Source organism: Symphalangus syndactylus, chromosome 7 (assembly GCF_028878055.3).
Source record: "Symphalangus syndactylus isolate Jambi chromosome 7, NHGRI_mSymSyn1-v2.1_pri, whole genome shotgun sequence".
Lineage (NCBI taxonomy): Eukaryota > Metazoa > Chordata > Mammalia > Primates > Hylobatidae > Symphalangus > Symphalangus syndactylus.
The window spans coordinates 142,279,350-142,294,218 of record NC_072429.2 but is presented as its reverse complement, the minus strand read 5'-3'; the positions used below and the strand labels follow the sequence as shown (position 1 = coordinate 142,294,218).

Sequence of the window (14,869 nt, the reverse complement as noted above, 5' to 3'; positions counted from 1 at the left end):
CTTCTGCCGTTGCTCTTTATTATTTCCCTGCTGCTTTAGGTTTTCCCTGGGCTCCTTCCCTGCTTCCTGCCTTCTGCTCTGGGAGCACCTGTTCCTGTGCCGTAGGTTTTGGGTTCTGGCCGACGTGCTTTGAGCTCTTGGCCTCCCTCTCAGGAGCCCCTCCCTGCTGTCCATGTGGGCACCTGCAGTCCCCCACACCAGCCCCACAGGCCCTCTCTGGCGGTTTGTTCACTGGTCAGGGTCTGGTAGAAAGCATCTAGTCACTTACTGTGTTTAATAAACTTGTTATTATTTTAGATTTACCAAAAAGTTGCAAACATATCACAGAGAGTTCCCGTACACCCTCAGCCAGCCTCCCCTGCCAGGAGCATCCTGCAGATCCACAGCCAGCAGTTCGATGTGGTTTGACCTATGTCCCTGCCCAAATCTCGTGTCGAATTATCATCCCTGATGTTGGAGTTGGGGCCTGGTGGGAGGTGACTGGATCGTGGGGATGGTTTCTAATAGTTTAGCACCATCCTCCAGTGCTATTCTTGTGATGGAATATTCACAAGATCTGGCTGTTTGAAAGTGTGTAGCACCTCCTCCCTCTCTTGACCTCCTGCTCCAGCCCCCTCTCTCGACCTGCTCGGCCGTGTGAAGTGCCTCGCCTCCCCTTTGCCTTCTGCCACGATTGGAAGCTCCGTGAGGTCTCCCCAGAAGCAGATGTTGCCCAGAAGCAGAAGCAGGGAGCGGCTCCTGAGGCTTCCTGTACAGTCTGTGAACTGTGAGCCAAGTAAACCTCTTATCTTTATAAATTACCCAGTCTCGACCGGGTGCAGTGGCTCACACCTGTAATCCTAGCACTTTGGAAGGCCGAGATGGGTGGATCACTTGAGGCCAGGAGTTCAAGATCAGCCTGGCCAACATGGCCAAACCCCATCACTACTGAAAATGGAAGAATTAGCTGGGCACAATGGTACATGCCTGTAATCCCAGCTACTTGGGAGGCTGAGGCATGAGAATCGGTCGAACCTGGAGGTGGAGGTTGCAGGGAGCTGAGATTGTGCTACTGCACTCCAGCCTGGGCAGTAGAGTAAGACACTGTCTCAATAAAGAAAGAAATTACCCAGTCTGAGGTATTTATTTACAGCAATGCGAGAATGGACTAATATAGAAAATTGGTACTGAGGAGTGAGGCATTGCTATATAGATACCTGAAACTGTGGAAACAGCTTTGGAACTGGGTAACCCACAGAGGTTGGAAGAGTGTGGAGGGCTCAGAAGAAGACAGGAAGATGAGGAGAGTTTTGAACTTTCTAGAGACTTGTTAAATTGTTGTGACAAATGCTCAGAGTGATATGGACAGTGAAGTCCAGGCTGAGGAGGTCTCAGATGGAGATGAGGAACTTACTGGGAACTGGAACAAAGGTTACTTTTGTTATGTGTTAGCAAAGAGGTTGGCTGCACTGTATTCCTGCCATGGGGATCTGTGGAACTTTGAACTGGAAAATGATGATTTAGGCTATCTGGTGGAAATTTCGTGGGTTTTGTTTTGTTTGTTTTTTTGAGATGGAGTCTTGCTCCAGGCTGGAGTGCAGTGGCGCGATCTCAGCTCCCTGCAACCTCTGCCTCCCGGGTTCAAGCAATTTTCCTGCCTCAACCTCCCAAGTAGCTGGGGTTACAGGCATGTACCACCACGCCCAGCTAATTTTTTTTATTTTTATTTATTTATTTATTTTTATTTTTATTTTTTTGCCTTCAAGCATCTGTTTAAGAAAGCACATCTTGTACAGCCCTTAATCCATTTAACCCTGAGTTGACACAGCACATGTTTCAGAGAGCACGGGGTTGGGGGTAAGATTATAGATTAACAGCATCCCAAGGCAGAAGAATTTTTCTTAGTACAGAACAAAATGGAGTCTCCTATGTCTACTACTTTCTACACAGACACAGTAACAATCTGATCTCTCTTTCTTTTCTCCACATTTCCCCCTTTTCTTTTCGACAAAACCGCCATCGTCATCATGGCCCATTCTTGATGGTCACTGTCTCTTCGGGGCTGTTGGGTACACCTGCAGAAAGGCTGTCACTTCACACTTGGAAGGCTGCACAGCGGCCGGGCAGAGGCGCTCCTCACTTCCCAGACGGGTGGCGGCCGGGCAGAGGCGCTCCTCACTTCCCAGATGGGGTGGCGGCCGGGCAGAGGCGCTCCTCACATCCCAGATGATGGGTGGCCAGGCAGAGACGCTCCTCACTTCCTAGACGTGGTGGCGGCCGGACAGAGGCTGTAATCTTAGCACTTTGGGAGGCCAGGGCAGGTGGCTGGGAAGTGGAGGTTGCAGCGAGCCGAGATCACGCCACTGCATTCCAGCCTGGGCAACATTGAGCATTGAGTGAGCAAGACTCCGTCTGTAATCCCAGCACTTCGGGAGGCCGAGGCAGGCAGATCACTTGAGGTCAAGAGTTGGAGACCAGCCTGGCCAACATGGCGAAACCCCATCTCCACCACAAATACAAAAACCAGCCAGGCGTGGCGGTGCATGCCTGCAATCCCAGGCACTCGGCTACACTGCAGCCTGGGCAACAGAGGGAGATGGTCTCAAAAAAGAAAGAAAAGGAAGGAAGGAAGGAAGGAAGCGAGGGAGGGAGGAAGGAAGGAAGGAAGGAAGCGAGGGAGGGAGGAAGGAAGGAAGGAAATTTTTGTATTTTAGTAGAGATGGGGTTTTAGTAGAAACATAGTTTCACCATGTTGACCAAGCTGGTCTTGAACCCCTGACCTCAGGTGATCTGCCCGTTTTGGCCTCCCAAAGTGCTGGGATTACAGGCATGAGCCACCATGCACAACCAATCTAGTGGAAGTTTCTAAGCAGCAAAGCGTTCAAGGTGTAGCCTGGCTGCTTCTGACATTCTGTGCTCATATGTGTGAGCAAAGAAATGACCTCAAGCTGGAACTTATATTTAAAAGGGAAATAGAGTTTGGAAAATTTACAGCCTGGCCATGTAGTAGAAAAGAAAAGCCCATTTTCAGGGGAGGAATTCAAGCAGGCTATAGAAATTTGTGTGACTAAAAGGAAGGCAAGTGCTAATAGCCAAGACAATGGGGGGAAAGCCTCAAAGGCATTTCAGAGAACTTCATGTCAGACCCTCCCATCACTGGCATGAGGCCTAGAAGAACTGAATGGTTTCCTGGACCCAGCCAAGGGCCCCACTGCCCTGCACAGCCCCGGGATCTGGCTCTCTGCGTCCAGCCATTCCAGCTCCAGCTGTGGCCCAAAGGGGCCAAGGTACAGCTCTGGCCGCTGCTTCAGGGGGTGCAAACCATAGTAAGCCTTGGAAGCTTCCACGTGGTGGTAAGCCTGCAGGTACTCAGAGTGCAAGAGTTGAGGTTCGGGAGCCTCTGCCTGATTTCGGAGGATACATGGAAAAGCTTGTATGTCCAGGCAGAGGACTGCTGTAGGGGTCGAGCCCTCATAGAGAACTTCTGCTAGGGGGAATGTGGCATTGGAGCCCCCACAGAGTCTCCACTGGGACACTGTTTAGTGGAGCTATGAGAAGAGGGCCATTGTCCTCCAGACCCTGGAATGGTAGATCCACTGACAGCTTGCACCATGCACGTGGAAAAGCTGCAGGCACTCAGTGCTGGCCCTTGAAAGCAGCTGTGGGGGCTGAACCCTGCAGAGCCATGGTGGCGGAGCTGGCTGAGGCCTTGGGAGTCCTCCCCTTGCATCCCTGTGCCTGGATGTGAAACGTAGAGTCAAAGGAGATGATTTTGGAGCTTTAAGATTTAATGACTGCCCTGCCGTATTCTGAACTTGCATAAGGCCTGTAGCCCCTTTCTTTTGGCTGATTTCTCCCTTTTGAAATGGGAGGATTTACCCAATACCTATGCCTCCATTGTGTCTTGGAAGTCACTAACTTGTTTTGATTTTATGGGCTCATAGGTAGAAAGGACTTGCCTTGTCTCTTTTTTTTTTTAGACAGAGTTTCGCTCTTGTTGCCCAGGCTGGAGTGCAATGGCGCTATCTTGGCTCACCGCAACCTCTGCCTCCCAGGTTCAAGCGATTCTCCTGCCTCAGCCTCCCTAGTAGCTGGGATTACAGGCATGCACCACCACGCCTGGCTAATTTTTTGTTTGTCTGTTTTGTTTTTTGAGACAGAGTTTCACTCTTGTTGCCCAGGCTGGAGTGCAATGGCACTATCTCAGCTCACCACAATCCCCTGCCTCTCGGGTTTAAGCAATTCTCCTGCCTCAGTCTCCTGAGTAGCTAGGATTACAGGCATGCACCACCACACCTGGCTAATTTTGTATTTTTAGTAGAGACAGGGTTTCTCCATGTTGTCCAGACTGGTCTTGAACTCCTGACCTCAGACAATCCACCCGCCTCAGCCTCCCAAAGTGCTGGGAGGCATGAGCCACCACACCTGGCCATCCCTGCCGGTTTCTAATGGCTTAGCACCATGCCCCGCGTACTGTTCTTGTGATAGGGTTCTCATGGCATCTGGTCAGTTAAAAGTCTGTAGCATCTCCCCTGTTGTCTCTCGTCTTCCTGCTCGGCCGTGTGAAGTGCCTCACTCCCACTTCGCCTTCTGCCACGATTGGAAGCTTCCTGAGGCCTGCCCAGAAGCAGATGCTGCCATGCTTCCTGTACAGCCTGTGAACTGTGAGCCAGTTAAACCTCTTTTCTTTATACATTGCCTGATCTCAGGTATGTCTTTATAGCTCATGTACCATCTCGCTGTCAGAACTAAGACATCCACTTTGGTGCGGCATAACCGTCAACTCAACTCCAGACCTTATTTGGATTTCCTGTTTTCCCTGATGCTGTCTTCTGTTCCAAGATACTACATTCCATGAAGTCACTGATTTTGGAGTGCAGGGGAGAGTGAGAAAGATGGAGAGGGTGGATAGAAGTGTCTGGAACACATCCTCCAAGGTGGCTGGTGGTAGTAGAGGGGGCAGCTTTGATTTTGGACAGTGGGAAGGAAGCTGACAACTCTGCTGGGGACAAAGGGTGTGTTGCAGCCATCAGAGGTGCTGCTGGCTGTGGGGTTAGGGCCTCACCCCCAGGAGAGAATGAAGCAGAGCTGGACGTTGTGGTCGGGCAGGGGCCCCTCAGGCCCTGGGCTGAACCAGCGCGGGTGGTGAGGGGGCTGCTGTGGTCAAGCCAGCTGGGCAAATCAGCCTGCTCTTGGCCGAGGAAGAGGGCGCCATGGAGCCTGGCCCAGTGCCTGCACCCCTCACGTCAGCTCCGCAAGCACAGGCTGGAAGAGTCTCCCTATGGACCATGCACCCAGGGCCAGGCTGGCTTGGGGAAGAGGTGACCTGGTGCCTGGGAGATTCACCCGAGGCTCTCCACTGTCTTGGTGCTGGTAGAAAAGGCGGATGACCAATTAGTTATCTGAAGACAGTTCTCCGGTTGCGGACCCCAGTCCAAGCCCCAGAGGGCCCCCTGTGGGAAGCAGTGCCTCAGTGCGTGGCCAGGCAGTGTGGACATTGGCTTAGCTGGAAACATGAGCCCACCCAGGCCGCCTGGCCTGTCACGCTCGGCAGCTCGGATGGGCCTCTGTGCTTTCTGTGAAGGCTGTGTTGAACCTTTTTTTACTTTTTGACCATTTGAAGGATTAAAAGCTGTCTGATATTTTAAATTGGCATTTCTCTGATGTAAACTGAGGTGGAAGACCTTTTCCCATGTTTCTGAGGCCTTTGTGCCTTCTCTTCTGGAAAATACCTGGAATCTTTTTGGTGAGGGTGAGGGTGTTTTTCTTTTGGGTTGTTTGATTCTTACTGACTCAGAGGGAATTTATAAACATAAACATAAAAATATATATAATGTCCTGGACTTTAATCTGTTAGTCACATGTCTTCTCCGTTTGTGGTTTATCTTTGCATTTCTTTGTGATGTGTTGAAAATCAGAAGTTCTTGATTTTAACGGACGTAGTTTTATAGTTTTCTTTACATTTTGCACCCTTAGTGTCTTGAATAAGAAATTCTTCTCTACACCAGATTGTGCTCAGTTGCCTCTAAATACTGTGTTGTCTTTACCTTTCACATTGAGACTTTCATCCAGCTGGAGGTGATTTTCTTGTGCGGTGTGTGTGGTGGGGTCCGGTTTCATTTTGCCACTGCGCCTGGCCTCGAAAAGCCCATTGTCTCCAGCGGGTGTGCGGTGCGGCCCTCCCTCCCGTGGCGGGTCTGCGCGGATGCTCCAGCCGGTGTGCGGTGCGGCCCTCCCTCCTGTGGCCGGTCTGCGCGGATGCTCCAGCGGGTGTGCGGTGCAGCCCTCCCTCCTGTGGCCGGTCTGCGCGGATGCGGGCTCTGCTTCTGGCTCTCTGTTCATTGGTCAGTTTGTCCCTGAGCCAAACCATACTCTGAATTATTTGAGCTTCATAATAATAAAGCAAGTTCTTTCACCTTGTTCTTTTTTAGAACCAATTTCAGCTATTCTTGACCATTATTCTCCCAGAAATATGTTTTAGATTCTTCTTGTCAGTTTAAAAAAAAGTTGGAATTTTGATTGGGATTGTCTTGAATCTGTAGCTTGGTTTGGTGGAAATGGGCATCTGTCCCCAGAGCAATGAGCCGCCAGCCTGTGGGGATGGCATCTGTATTTCTTCAGTTAGACCCTCCCTTTTAATGTCTTTTTTTTTTTTTTTTTAAGAGACAGGGTGTCACTGTGTCACCCAGGCTGGAGTGCAGTGTTGTGGTAAGTCACTACAGTCTCCAACTTCTGGGCTCCAGTAATCCTCCTGCCTCAGCCTCTCAAGTAGCAGGGATTATAGGCACATGCCATGACACCTGGCTAATTTTTGTTTTTTAATCTTTTGTAGAAACAGGGTCTTGCTCTGTTGCCCAGGCTGATTTCAAACTCCTGGCCTCAAGCAATCCTCCTACCCTCCTACCCTGGCCTCGTACCTTTAATGTGCTTATTAATAAAGTTCTTTATTCTTTTTTTTTTTTTAAGACAAAGTTTCACTGTTGTTGCCCAGGCTGGACTACAATGGTGCAATCTTGGCTCACTGCAGCCCCCACCTCCCAGGTTCAAGTAATTTTCCTGCCTCAATCTCCTGAGTAGCTGGGATTACAGGCATGCGCCACTATGCCTGGCTAATTTTGTATTTTTAGTAGAGACAGGGTTTCTCCATTTTGGTCAGGCTGGTCTCAAACTACCAACTTAAGGTGATCCGCCCACCTCAGCCTCCCAAAGTGTTGGGATTACAGGCGTGAGCCACTGTGCCCAGCCCTTGATTAGGTTTTGTTAGATTTATTCCTAGTACTTTTATTACTATAGTGTATTTAAAATTTTTATTTTCTCACTGTTCATTGGTGTATAGAAATATAATTTTATATGGATTTTCTCTCCAGCAACTTTGCTGAACTATATTAGTAATTAGTTTGTAGATTATCTTGCATTTTTCTGTGTAAACAATTATGTCATTTGCAAGTAATGACTTTTTTCTTCTTCTTCTTTTGAGTCCAAACAAGTTTTCTTTTTCTTGTCTTCCTGCACTGGATAGGACCCCAATACAATATTGACTGGTGATGATAGTGAGCTTCCAACCTTCCCCCTTGACATGTGATGCTTTCTGGGAGTTATCTTTTAAGAAACCCTGTATATCAGGCTAAGGAAGTTACCTTCAATCACTAATTTGCTAAATGTTTCTTTTTAAAAAACTGTTGAATTTTATTAAATACTTCTTTCATATCTGTGAGGTGATCATATAAGTCTTCTCTTTTAACCTATTAATGTGCTAATTTTTGTTCATTGATTTTCTAATATTAAACCAACCTTGCATTCCTGAGATAAATCCAACTTGGTCCTTGATGTATTAGTGGTTTTACACATGGCAAGACTCTTGTTTATAATTTGTGTAGGACTTTTGCATTCTTTTCATGAGTGATATTGGCCTAAATGTTTTTTTCTCATATAGTCCTGGTCAGATTTGGTTTCAAGATTATTCTGGCTCCATAAGCTGAGCAGTGTTCTATGTTTTTCTATACAGTGGACTTGTTCATGGAAGACTGGAATTATACATCTGGAGTATTTGGTAGAACTACAAGTAAAGGCCAGGCGTGATGGCTCACACCTGTAATCCTAGCGTTTTGGGAGGCCCAGGTGGGTGGATCACGAGGTCAGGAGATGAAGACCATCCTGGCTAACAAGGTGAAACCTTGTCTCTACTAAAAATACAAAAAAGTAGCCAGGTGTGGTGGCAGGCACCTGTAGTCCCAGCTACTCGGGAGGCTGAGGCAGGAGAATGGCGTGAACCCAGGAGGCAGAGGTTGCAGTGAGCCGAGATTGCACCACTGCACTCCAGCCTGGGCAACAGAGCGAGACTCTCTCTCAAAAAAAAAAAAAAAAAAAGGAAAAAAAAAAGAGCTACAAGTAAAAACCCTTTGGGTTGGAGCTTTACTTTTTAACTACTGATTCCAATTTCTTCATGGTTATAGAAATACTTGGATTTATTTTTCTTGTCAGTTTTTCTAGAATTTGTCAATTCACTGGTGTTTTCAAACGTACTAGCATGATGTTTCTTATCACAGCGTGCAGTGTCTGTCTTTCATCATCTGCAGCATCTTTAGTTACATGCTTGGCGTTCCCAACATTGTTTACATCTTCCTTCTCTTTATTTCCTGATTAACCCTATTGGATAAATTGATTACTGTTTTAAAGAACCAACTTTTGGTTTTAATTCCTATTTTGTTTTTCTTTCCCTCTGCTTTGAGTTCATTTGCTGTTTTCCCCCTAACTTTTAAGCTAGGTCTTCTGTTGTGATATAAGCATTTAAGGCTATGCATTTTCCTGTAAGCCCTGCTTTCACTGTTCCACAGATGGTGATACATTTCCAGATCTTTGGAGAGTTTTCTGAGGGTTTTGTTTGGCTGGTTTGGGTTTTTCACTAGTGAATATGAGATGAAGGTCTCAGGCCTTTGTAATTTAAGATTCATTTCATCATTTCATGTCCAGTGTGTTTCCTTGTATATTTTCTTCCATCATTTTACTTTCTTCATCGCTCCTAGGTAATTTCAAAAAGTTCTTTTTTTTTTTTTGAGACCGGGTCTCACTCTGTTGCCCAGGCTGGAGTGCAGTGGTACAGTCTTGGCTCACTGCAACCTCCACCACCCAGGTTCAAGCGATTCTCCTGCCTCAGCCTCCCGAGTAGCTTGGACTACAGGTGCCTGCCACCACACCCAGCTAATTTTTGTGTTTTTAGTAGAGATGGTTTAGGAGAGACAGTTTCACCATGTTGGCCAGGCTGCTCTTGAATTCCTGACCTCAAGTGATCCACCTGCCTTGGCTCCCAAGGTGCTGGAATTACAGGTGTGAGCCACTGTGCTGGGCCTCGGAAAGTTCTTTTTGATCCTAGGTATTTGGTTGTGTTCTGCAGGAGGGTTCTGATCGGCGCTGTCCAGTGCAAACACGTATGAGTCATATGTGAATTTCAGCTTTTCTAGTAGCCACCTTTAAAAGGTTAAAAAAGAATACACCAAAGCAGATGGAATCGTATGTTTTATTTAACCCATCCTATCAAAAATTTCAACATGTCATCAAGGAAAAAGAAATGTGTATTTTACATTATAAGTCTGAGCCCTGGCACATGGTTTACACCAACACCCACACCTCAGCTCACACTGGCTGTGTGGCAGGTGCCCTCTAGCCATCTCAGCCGGCACTCCGCGTCCAGTGTTGCCCACCAGCCGTTGTTGGGGCTGTGGGTGCATCTGATAAAATGCACCCGCAGCCTTGGCAATGCCTGCAGTCCTGCCGCTTTGTGAACCATGGACCCGCACGCCCTCACGCCTGTCCCAGTGCTGCGTGGGATGCCTGTGCTGGTGGCAGGACTTTCCTTGTCAGGCACAGCCACTGCCCCCGCCCCCCAGGAGGCCTTGCCCCCCCACCCCCCCGGGCCCCTGAAGCCTGCTCTGCTGCAGGACCAGGCATCTCTCCAGCCGCAGGCCCCTGAGGAGGCCCTGGGTCTCCGGCCCCCACAGCACTGCCAGGCCCTGTGTAGAGGGACTTAGACTCTGTGTAGCAGGAATGAATAAGTGAGTGAGTGAGGGTATGAGCACTGGCCTGAGCCTGGCTTCCACCTGGGGGTATGGCGGGGGCCACACCACAGGATCTGGGGAGGGTATGGGGTACAGTGCAGGGCCCGGTTCTGAGCAGGTGCTCACGGCCAGCCCCAGGTACAGGAGCAGTACCTGGGATCCCAGATTCTTAGGTCAGGTGCCTGGCAAGGGACTGTGTGGCTGGGAGGACGTGGGTTCAAGGCTGTGGCACCCCACGAGCTGGAAGCACTCCGGCCACTCCAGTGCCGCAACAGGTTTGAGCTCCACTCTTGGTGGGAGCTTGTCACAGTTCCCACTGGGGAAGCCTGTCGCCTAGTCCCATGAAGAGCAGTTTGGGTGCCCCATGCAGTAGGCTCTGCAGGGTGAGGGAGAGGGCATACCCTCCCTGAAAGGCCTTGGGCATGAGGCAGGCAGGCAGCTGGGCTGCAGAGCAGAGCCCAGTAGGGGTGGGCAGAGGAAGGGCGGGCTGGGCTGCTGGGGCCTTGGGCAGCCTCTTTATGTTTCCCTGTGGGCCTGGTAGGAGAGCTGGGGCCATGTTGCTGCCCAGAGCACCTGCTGGCTGGCACACCCCCTGCCCCGCGGGTATAATTAGCACTGTGACAGGTGCTAGGGATCGCGTGCCCAGCCCAGCCCTGACCCAGAGCAGCCTGGCCTTGGCTGACCTGCCCCACCCTCTCCCGGCCCAGCCTAAGACCCCCAGGTCTCTAGCCACACCCACCTTCCCGGGCTCCCTCTGTGCTGCCAGGATGGGCAGGCTGGGGTCTGGCAGAGGCAGCGGGTGGGCAGAGCCCTGAGCCGTGGCCTGGCCGCAGGCTCTGGGAGTCCCCAGGCTGGCCCAGCCCCGCCCTGCTCTCAGTCTGTGGCCAGGGCCTGCAGTTGCTGAGGGCCTCTTATGGGTGGGTGAGGGCCCAGGTGGAACCTCTCTGGACTGGTGGCCTCAGCCTTCCAAGAGGAAGCCTTTGGCCCCAAGACTTGGACAGAGCCTATGGGGCCCCGTGGGTACTCGGAGGGCCTGGCCTGGCCCTCCTTGCCCTCCCCATGCAGTGCCACAGCCTCCAGCCAGCCCACCCACCTGCACCCCTTCTCTCTGCAGTGCAAGAAGAAACACACGCTGCTGTGCCCCGACTTTGCCCGCAGGGGGGCGTGTCCCCGCGGCGCCCAGTGCCAGCTGCTCCACCGCACCCAGAAACGCCACAGTCGGCGGGCAGCCACGTCCCCCGCCCCAGGGCCCAGTGACGCAGCTGCCAGGAGCAGGGCCTCGGCCAGCCATGGGCCCAGGTGATGGGGCAGTGGGCACTGTGCATGTGAGCCTGGGTGGCCCCTCCCTGTCTGGGGAGATGCCCAGGGCCCTCTGGTTGAGCCCCTGCCAACTCAGCTCTTCGGGCCTCAGACCCAGAAAGAAATCCCAGTTCAAGGCTGGGGATCACATGACCTCCAGAGATGCCCCTACCCCACTTCCAAGTCTGGACAGAGCCAAGGGCATCTCTGGCCGATGGAGGAAGGTGGGGCTTCACAGAGACCTGCTCACTGGGAGAGGGTGGGAAGCCCAGCCCCGGGAGGAGTCTGGGGGCTCCCTCATCCAGCCCACCTGCCATGTGGGTGTGGGAGCCCCGTGGAGACCAGGAAGCCAAGGCCCTGGACGTGAGGGGCAGGCTCGGTGTGGAGCTGGGGCCTTCCCCGCACCCAGCCTGTCCTTGCGGTCAAGGGCCAGGCCTGACCTGTGCCTGCAGCTCTGCCCCGAGACCACGGAGGGCCACGGGAGCAGGAAGCAGCTGAGAGCATGGGCAGCCTGTCGCTGGGATCCCCACCCGTCACCCCACCTCACACGTCTGCCCCTTCCTTCCCTGCAGGAAGCCTTCGGCAGCCCAGCGCCCCACCAGGCAGACGCCCAGCTCCCCTGCCCTCACTGCGGCTGCCCTGGCTGCACCTCCCCACTCCCCAGGGGGGTCAGCCTCTCCCTCATCCTCGAAGGCTTCCTCCTCCTCATCCCCTCCCGCTTCCTTTGACCACGAGGCACCATCTCTCCAGGAGGCTGCCTTAGCAGCGGGACGCTCCAGCAGGCTCTGCAAGCTGCCCTCCTTCATCTCCCTGCAGTCCTCACCGGGCCCAGGAGCCCAGCCCAGGGTCCGGGCCCCCAGGGCCCCCCTCATCAAGGACTCAGGTAGGCAGCATGGCCTGGCTTGGGCACAGGGGAGTTTTAAATGTCCACCTCAGACCACCATGTCAGAATCTCTAGGTGGGGCCTGGGTGAGTCCCGCGGGTGCCAGGGGTGCACCTTCTAGCCCTGGGGCAGGGCCAGCCAAGGTGTGAGTGTAGCGGTGGCCGCTGCGCAGTCTGCCCCAGCTGAGGGCTGATTTAATTAGAAAGCACCCATTTCTGTTAATTTGTTCTGGAAGATCACCACGCACTCCTAGAGAGAACAGATGTTCCCTCTCCCCCGATGAGCATTTGGGGCTTGGTAAATGGCTCCACTCAGCCTTGTTTAGGAGAGAAAAGAGGATTTTATGGCTGCAAACGACCCTTTCTGTAAACATTTTACAGCTCTCCGCGTGTTTGAGTGACGATAAACCCCACGCAGCTCGGCGGGCTGCAAATTTGCGACCATACGGCTATCATTTTATTGTCATATTTCACGGTCGTAACGTTAATGGAAGATGCTTGCTGCAGCCTTCTCCAACAGCTCTGCTGAGCACGCTCAAATGCCTGCCTCGGAGGGGCCGCCTCCTGTTCGCAGCCTCCACGTCAGGGGTGCAGAGCCGTGGCCAGACCCTCCGCCCCACGAGACCTGGGCACCCGCTCCCTCCATCTGGGTGGGCCTCTCTGGGGTCGGGGAGCAGATGGGGCCCCGAGGCAGCCACTTTTTTTTTGTTGTTTTGTTTTTTAAGATCAGGAACCTAGCAGCCCATTGCAGAGCCAGTGGAGGTGGGCAGGGCGCTGAGGGGTCCTGTATGCAGCTTGGGCGGGGCCTGGGAAAGGCTGCAGAAACCTCCCCTGCTGGCCATGGCCAGGAGCTCGGGCAGGTGGAGGTGCCTGGACAGTCTCTGGGCGGGAAGCTGGAGCTGTTGCTGGAGCGGCCACCACAGGGGCAGGCTGACAGGTCAGAGCCTGTGTAGTCTGCAGCCTGGGCCCTGGCTGCTGTGCCCGACTCAGCTGTGCGTGGGTGAGCGGGCTCATTGGCCCTGAAGAGGGGCACCTGGGCAGGGCCAGTCCTGTGGGCAGCTACACGGAGGCATCTCTATTCAGCGGGCCACCGCGGTGTCTGTCGGGTGGTCTGGGGGGGAGATCTGGGGAGGGAGGAGAGGTGCTGGCACCCAGTGAGTGAACATTCATGGGGCAGGAGCCCCTGGGCTTCCCCGCTGTGGGGAACTGCTCCCTCCACACTGCCTGCCTCCAGGCTCTGCCCGCCTCACCCTGGGGCCTCTGCTCTGCTCCTGCCCCTCCCCGCCACAGCTTGTATGCACCCCGGCTTTCCACACGGAAGGTGCATCGTGGCCGCCTCATGTGTCTGGCAGCCTCACTGAACGTGCAGGGCTGTCTGGTGCCGTGTGCGCCAGTACTGATGGCTCACCCTGCAGACCTTGTGGCTGGGACTGCTGCCCGCCCAGGAGGACCCTTGGACTGTAGGCAGAAGCCTCAGTTGACCTCATAGACTGAGCCTGCACCACAGCTAGACAGCCACAGAGGCTCACCGGACCTGCTGGCAGCAGGGGGCAGAAGCTGAAGCCTGTGGCCTGTCTGTGCTCTTCTCTCTCGAACTCAGGAGGGTGTCCCTGCAGACCTTGCTGTGTGTGCTTGGGCTGACAGAGCCCCCCCATCCTGAGCCCCTGATCAGGAGCTTTGCAGGCTGGGGGGGTTCTTCCAGGGGTTTCTGGGCACCTAACTTTTGCCCTCTTTGCATAGGGAAGCCTCTGCACATCAAACCACGTCTGTGAGGACCCCAGGGACTGGCCTGCACCTACCTCAGACCCTCATCCTTGGAGAGGAAAGAGGCTCTGTCCGCCACTCTACCCCAGAGGAGGGCCGCCTGCCACCAAGCCTCACCTGGGGGCCACAGGGACACTGCTCTGCCTGCCTGGCCCTCAACCTTCCATGACCAGCGTGTGCCCAGGACCTGGTCTTCCTCCCCCAAGCCGGGCCCCTGTCCCCACCCCACCGCCCTCCAGGGTGCCAGGCAGGGCTGGCCTCCAGGCCTGTCCCCAACTGCCGTTGGCAACAGTGGCCCTGCAGCCCCCCAGCCCTCCCCACCCAGGTTTTCGGCCCAGTGAAGAGGCCACTGGCCAGGCCTCCCAGGCAGGTGTTTTATGTTCAGCAATAAAGGTTCTATCTGTAACTGATTGGCTTGTCCTGACTGTTGCCACGCCACCGCCAGGCAGAAAGCACCACCCCTCTGGGCAGGAGGATGGAGCCCCTTTCCTACCTCCCATGATGGTTCCGAAGTCAGAGGCGCTTCTCCCCGGACCTGAGCAGCACCATCCGGGTAGGGAAGGCCTAGGGGGCGCTCTGGGGACCCGGGTGCAACAGGCTGGAGCCATGGCGGGTGGGGCAGCTCGGCCAGCTCTCAGCTCCCCTGCCCTGTTGGGTGCCCGTGCTGGAGGGGCCTGGCCAGGAGGCCTGGCTGAGGTTGTGCCAGGGACCCTGGATTGGGAGAGGCAAGGCCTGGAGGGACACAGGATCCTCTAGGCATCCGCTCCCACCTTCCCTCACCTCCAGAGAAATGGGGGGTGGCCCCTGGGTGAGGCAGGCCAGCAACGCCTTCAGGGGCCCCACGGCACAGCCTGGAGTCAGATGCACGAGCCTTGTGCCCACCCCACACCCCA

General features: G+C 53.6%; 1 protein-coding gene across 4 annotated transcripts in view; it reads left to right on the top strand.

Moving 5' to 3' along the window:
• The window catches only part of ZC3H3 (zinc finger CCCH-type containing 3), a 108,268-nt gene extending 93,882 nt beyond the window's left edge, over window positions 1-14,386 (top strand). For all 4 annotated transcript variants that reach the window (XM_063643650.1, XM_055287505.2, XM_063643649.1 and 1 more), the window contains 3 exons: window positions 11,146-11,330; window positions 11,903-12,213; window positions 13,953-14,386. In XM_063643650.1, the coding sequence (XP_063499720.1) occupies window positions 11,146-11,330; window positions 11,903-12,213; window positions 13,953-13,984 (528 nt within the window). In that variant the 3' untranslated portion in view covers window positions 13,985-14,386. The remainder of the gene's footprint in view (window positions 1-11,145; window positions 11,331-11,902; window positions 12,214-13,952) is intronic.
• Window positions 14,387-14,869: the final 483 nt, after the last annotated feature.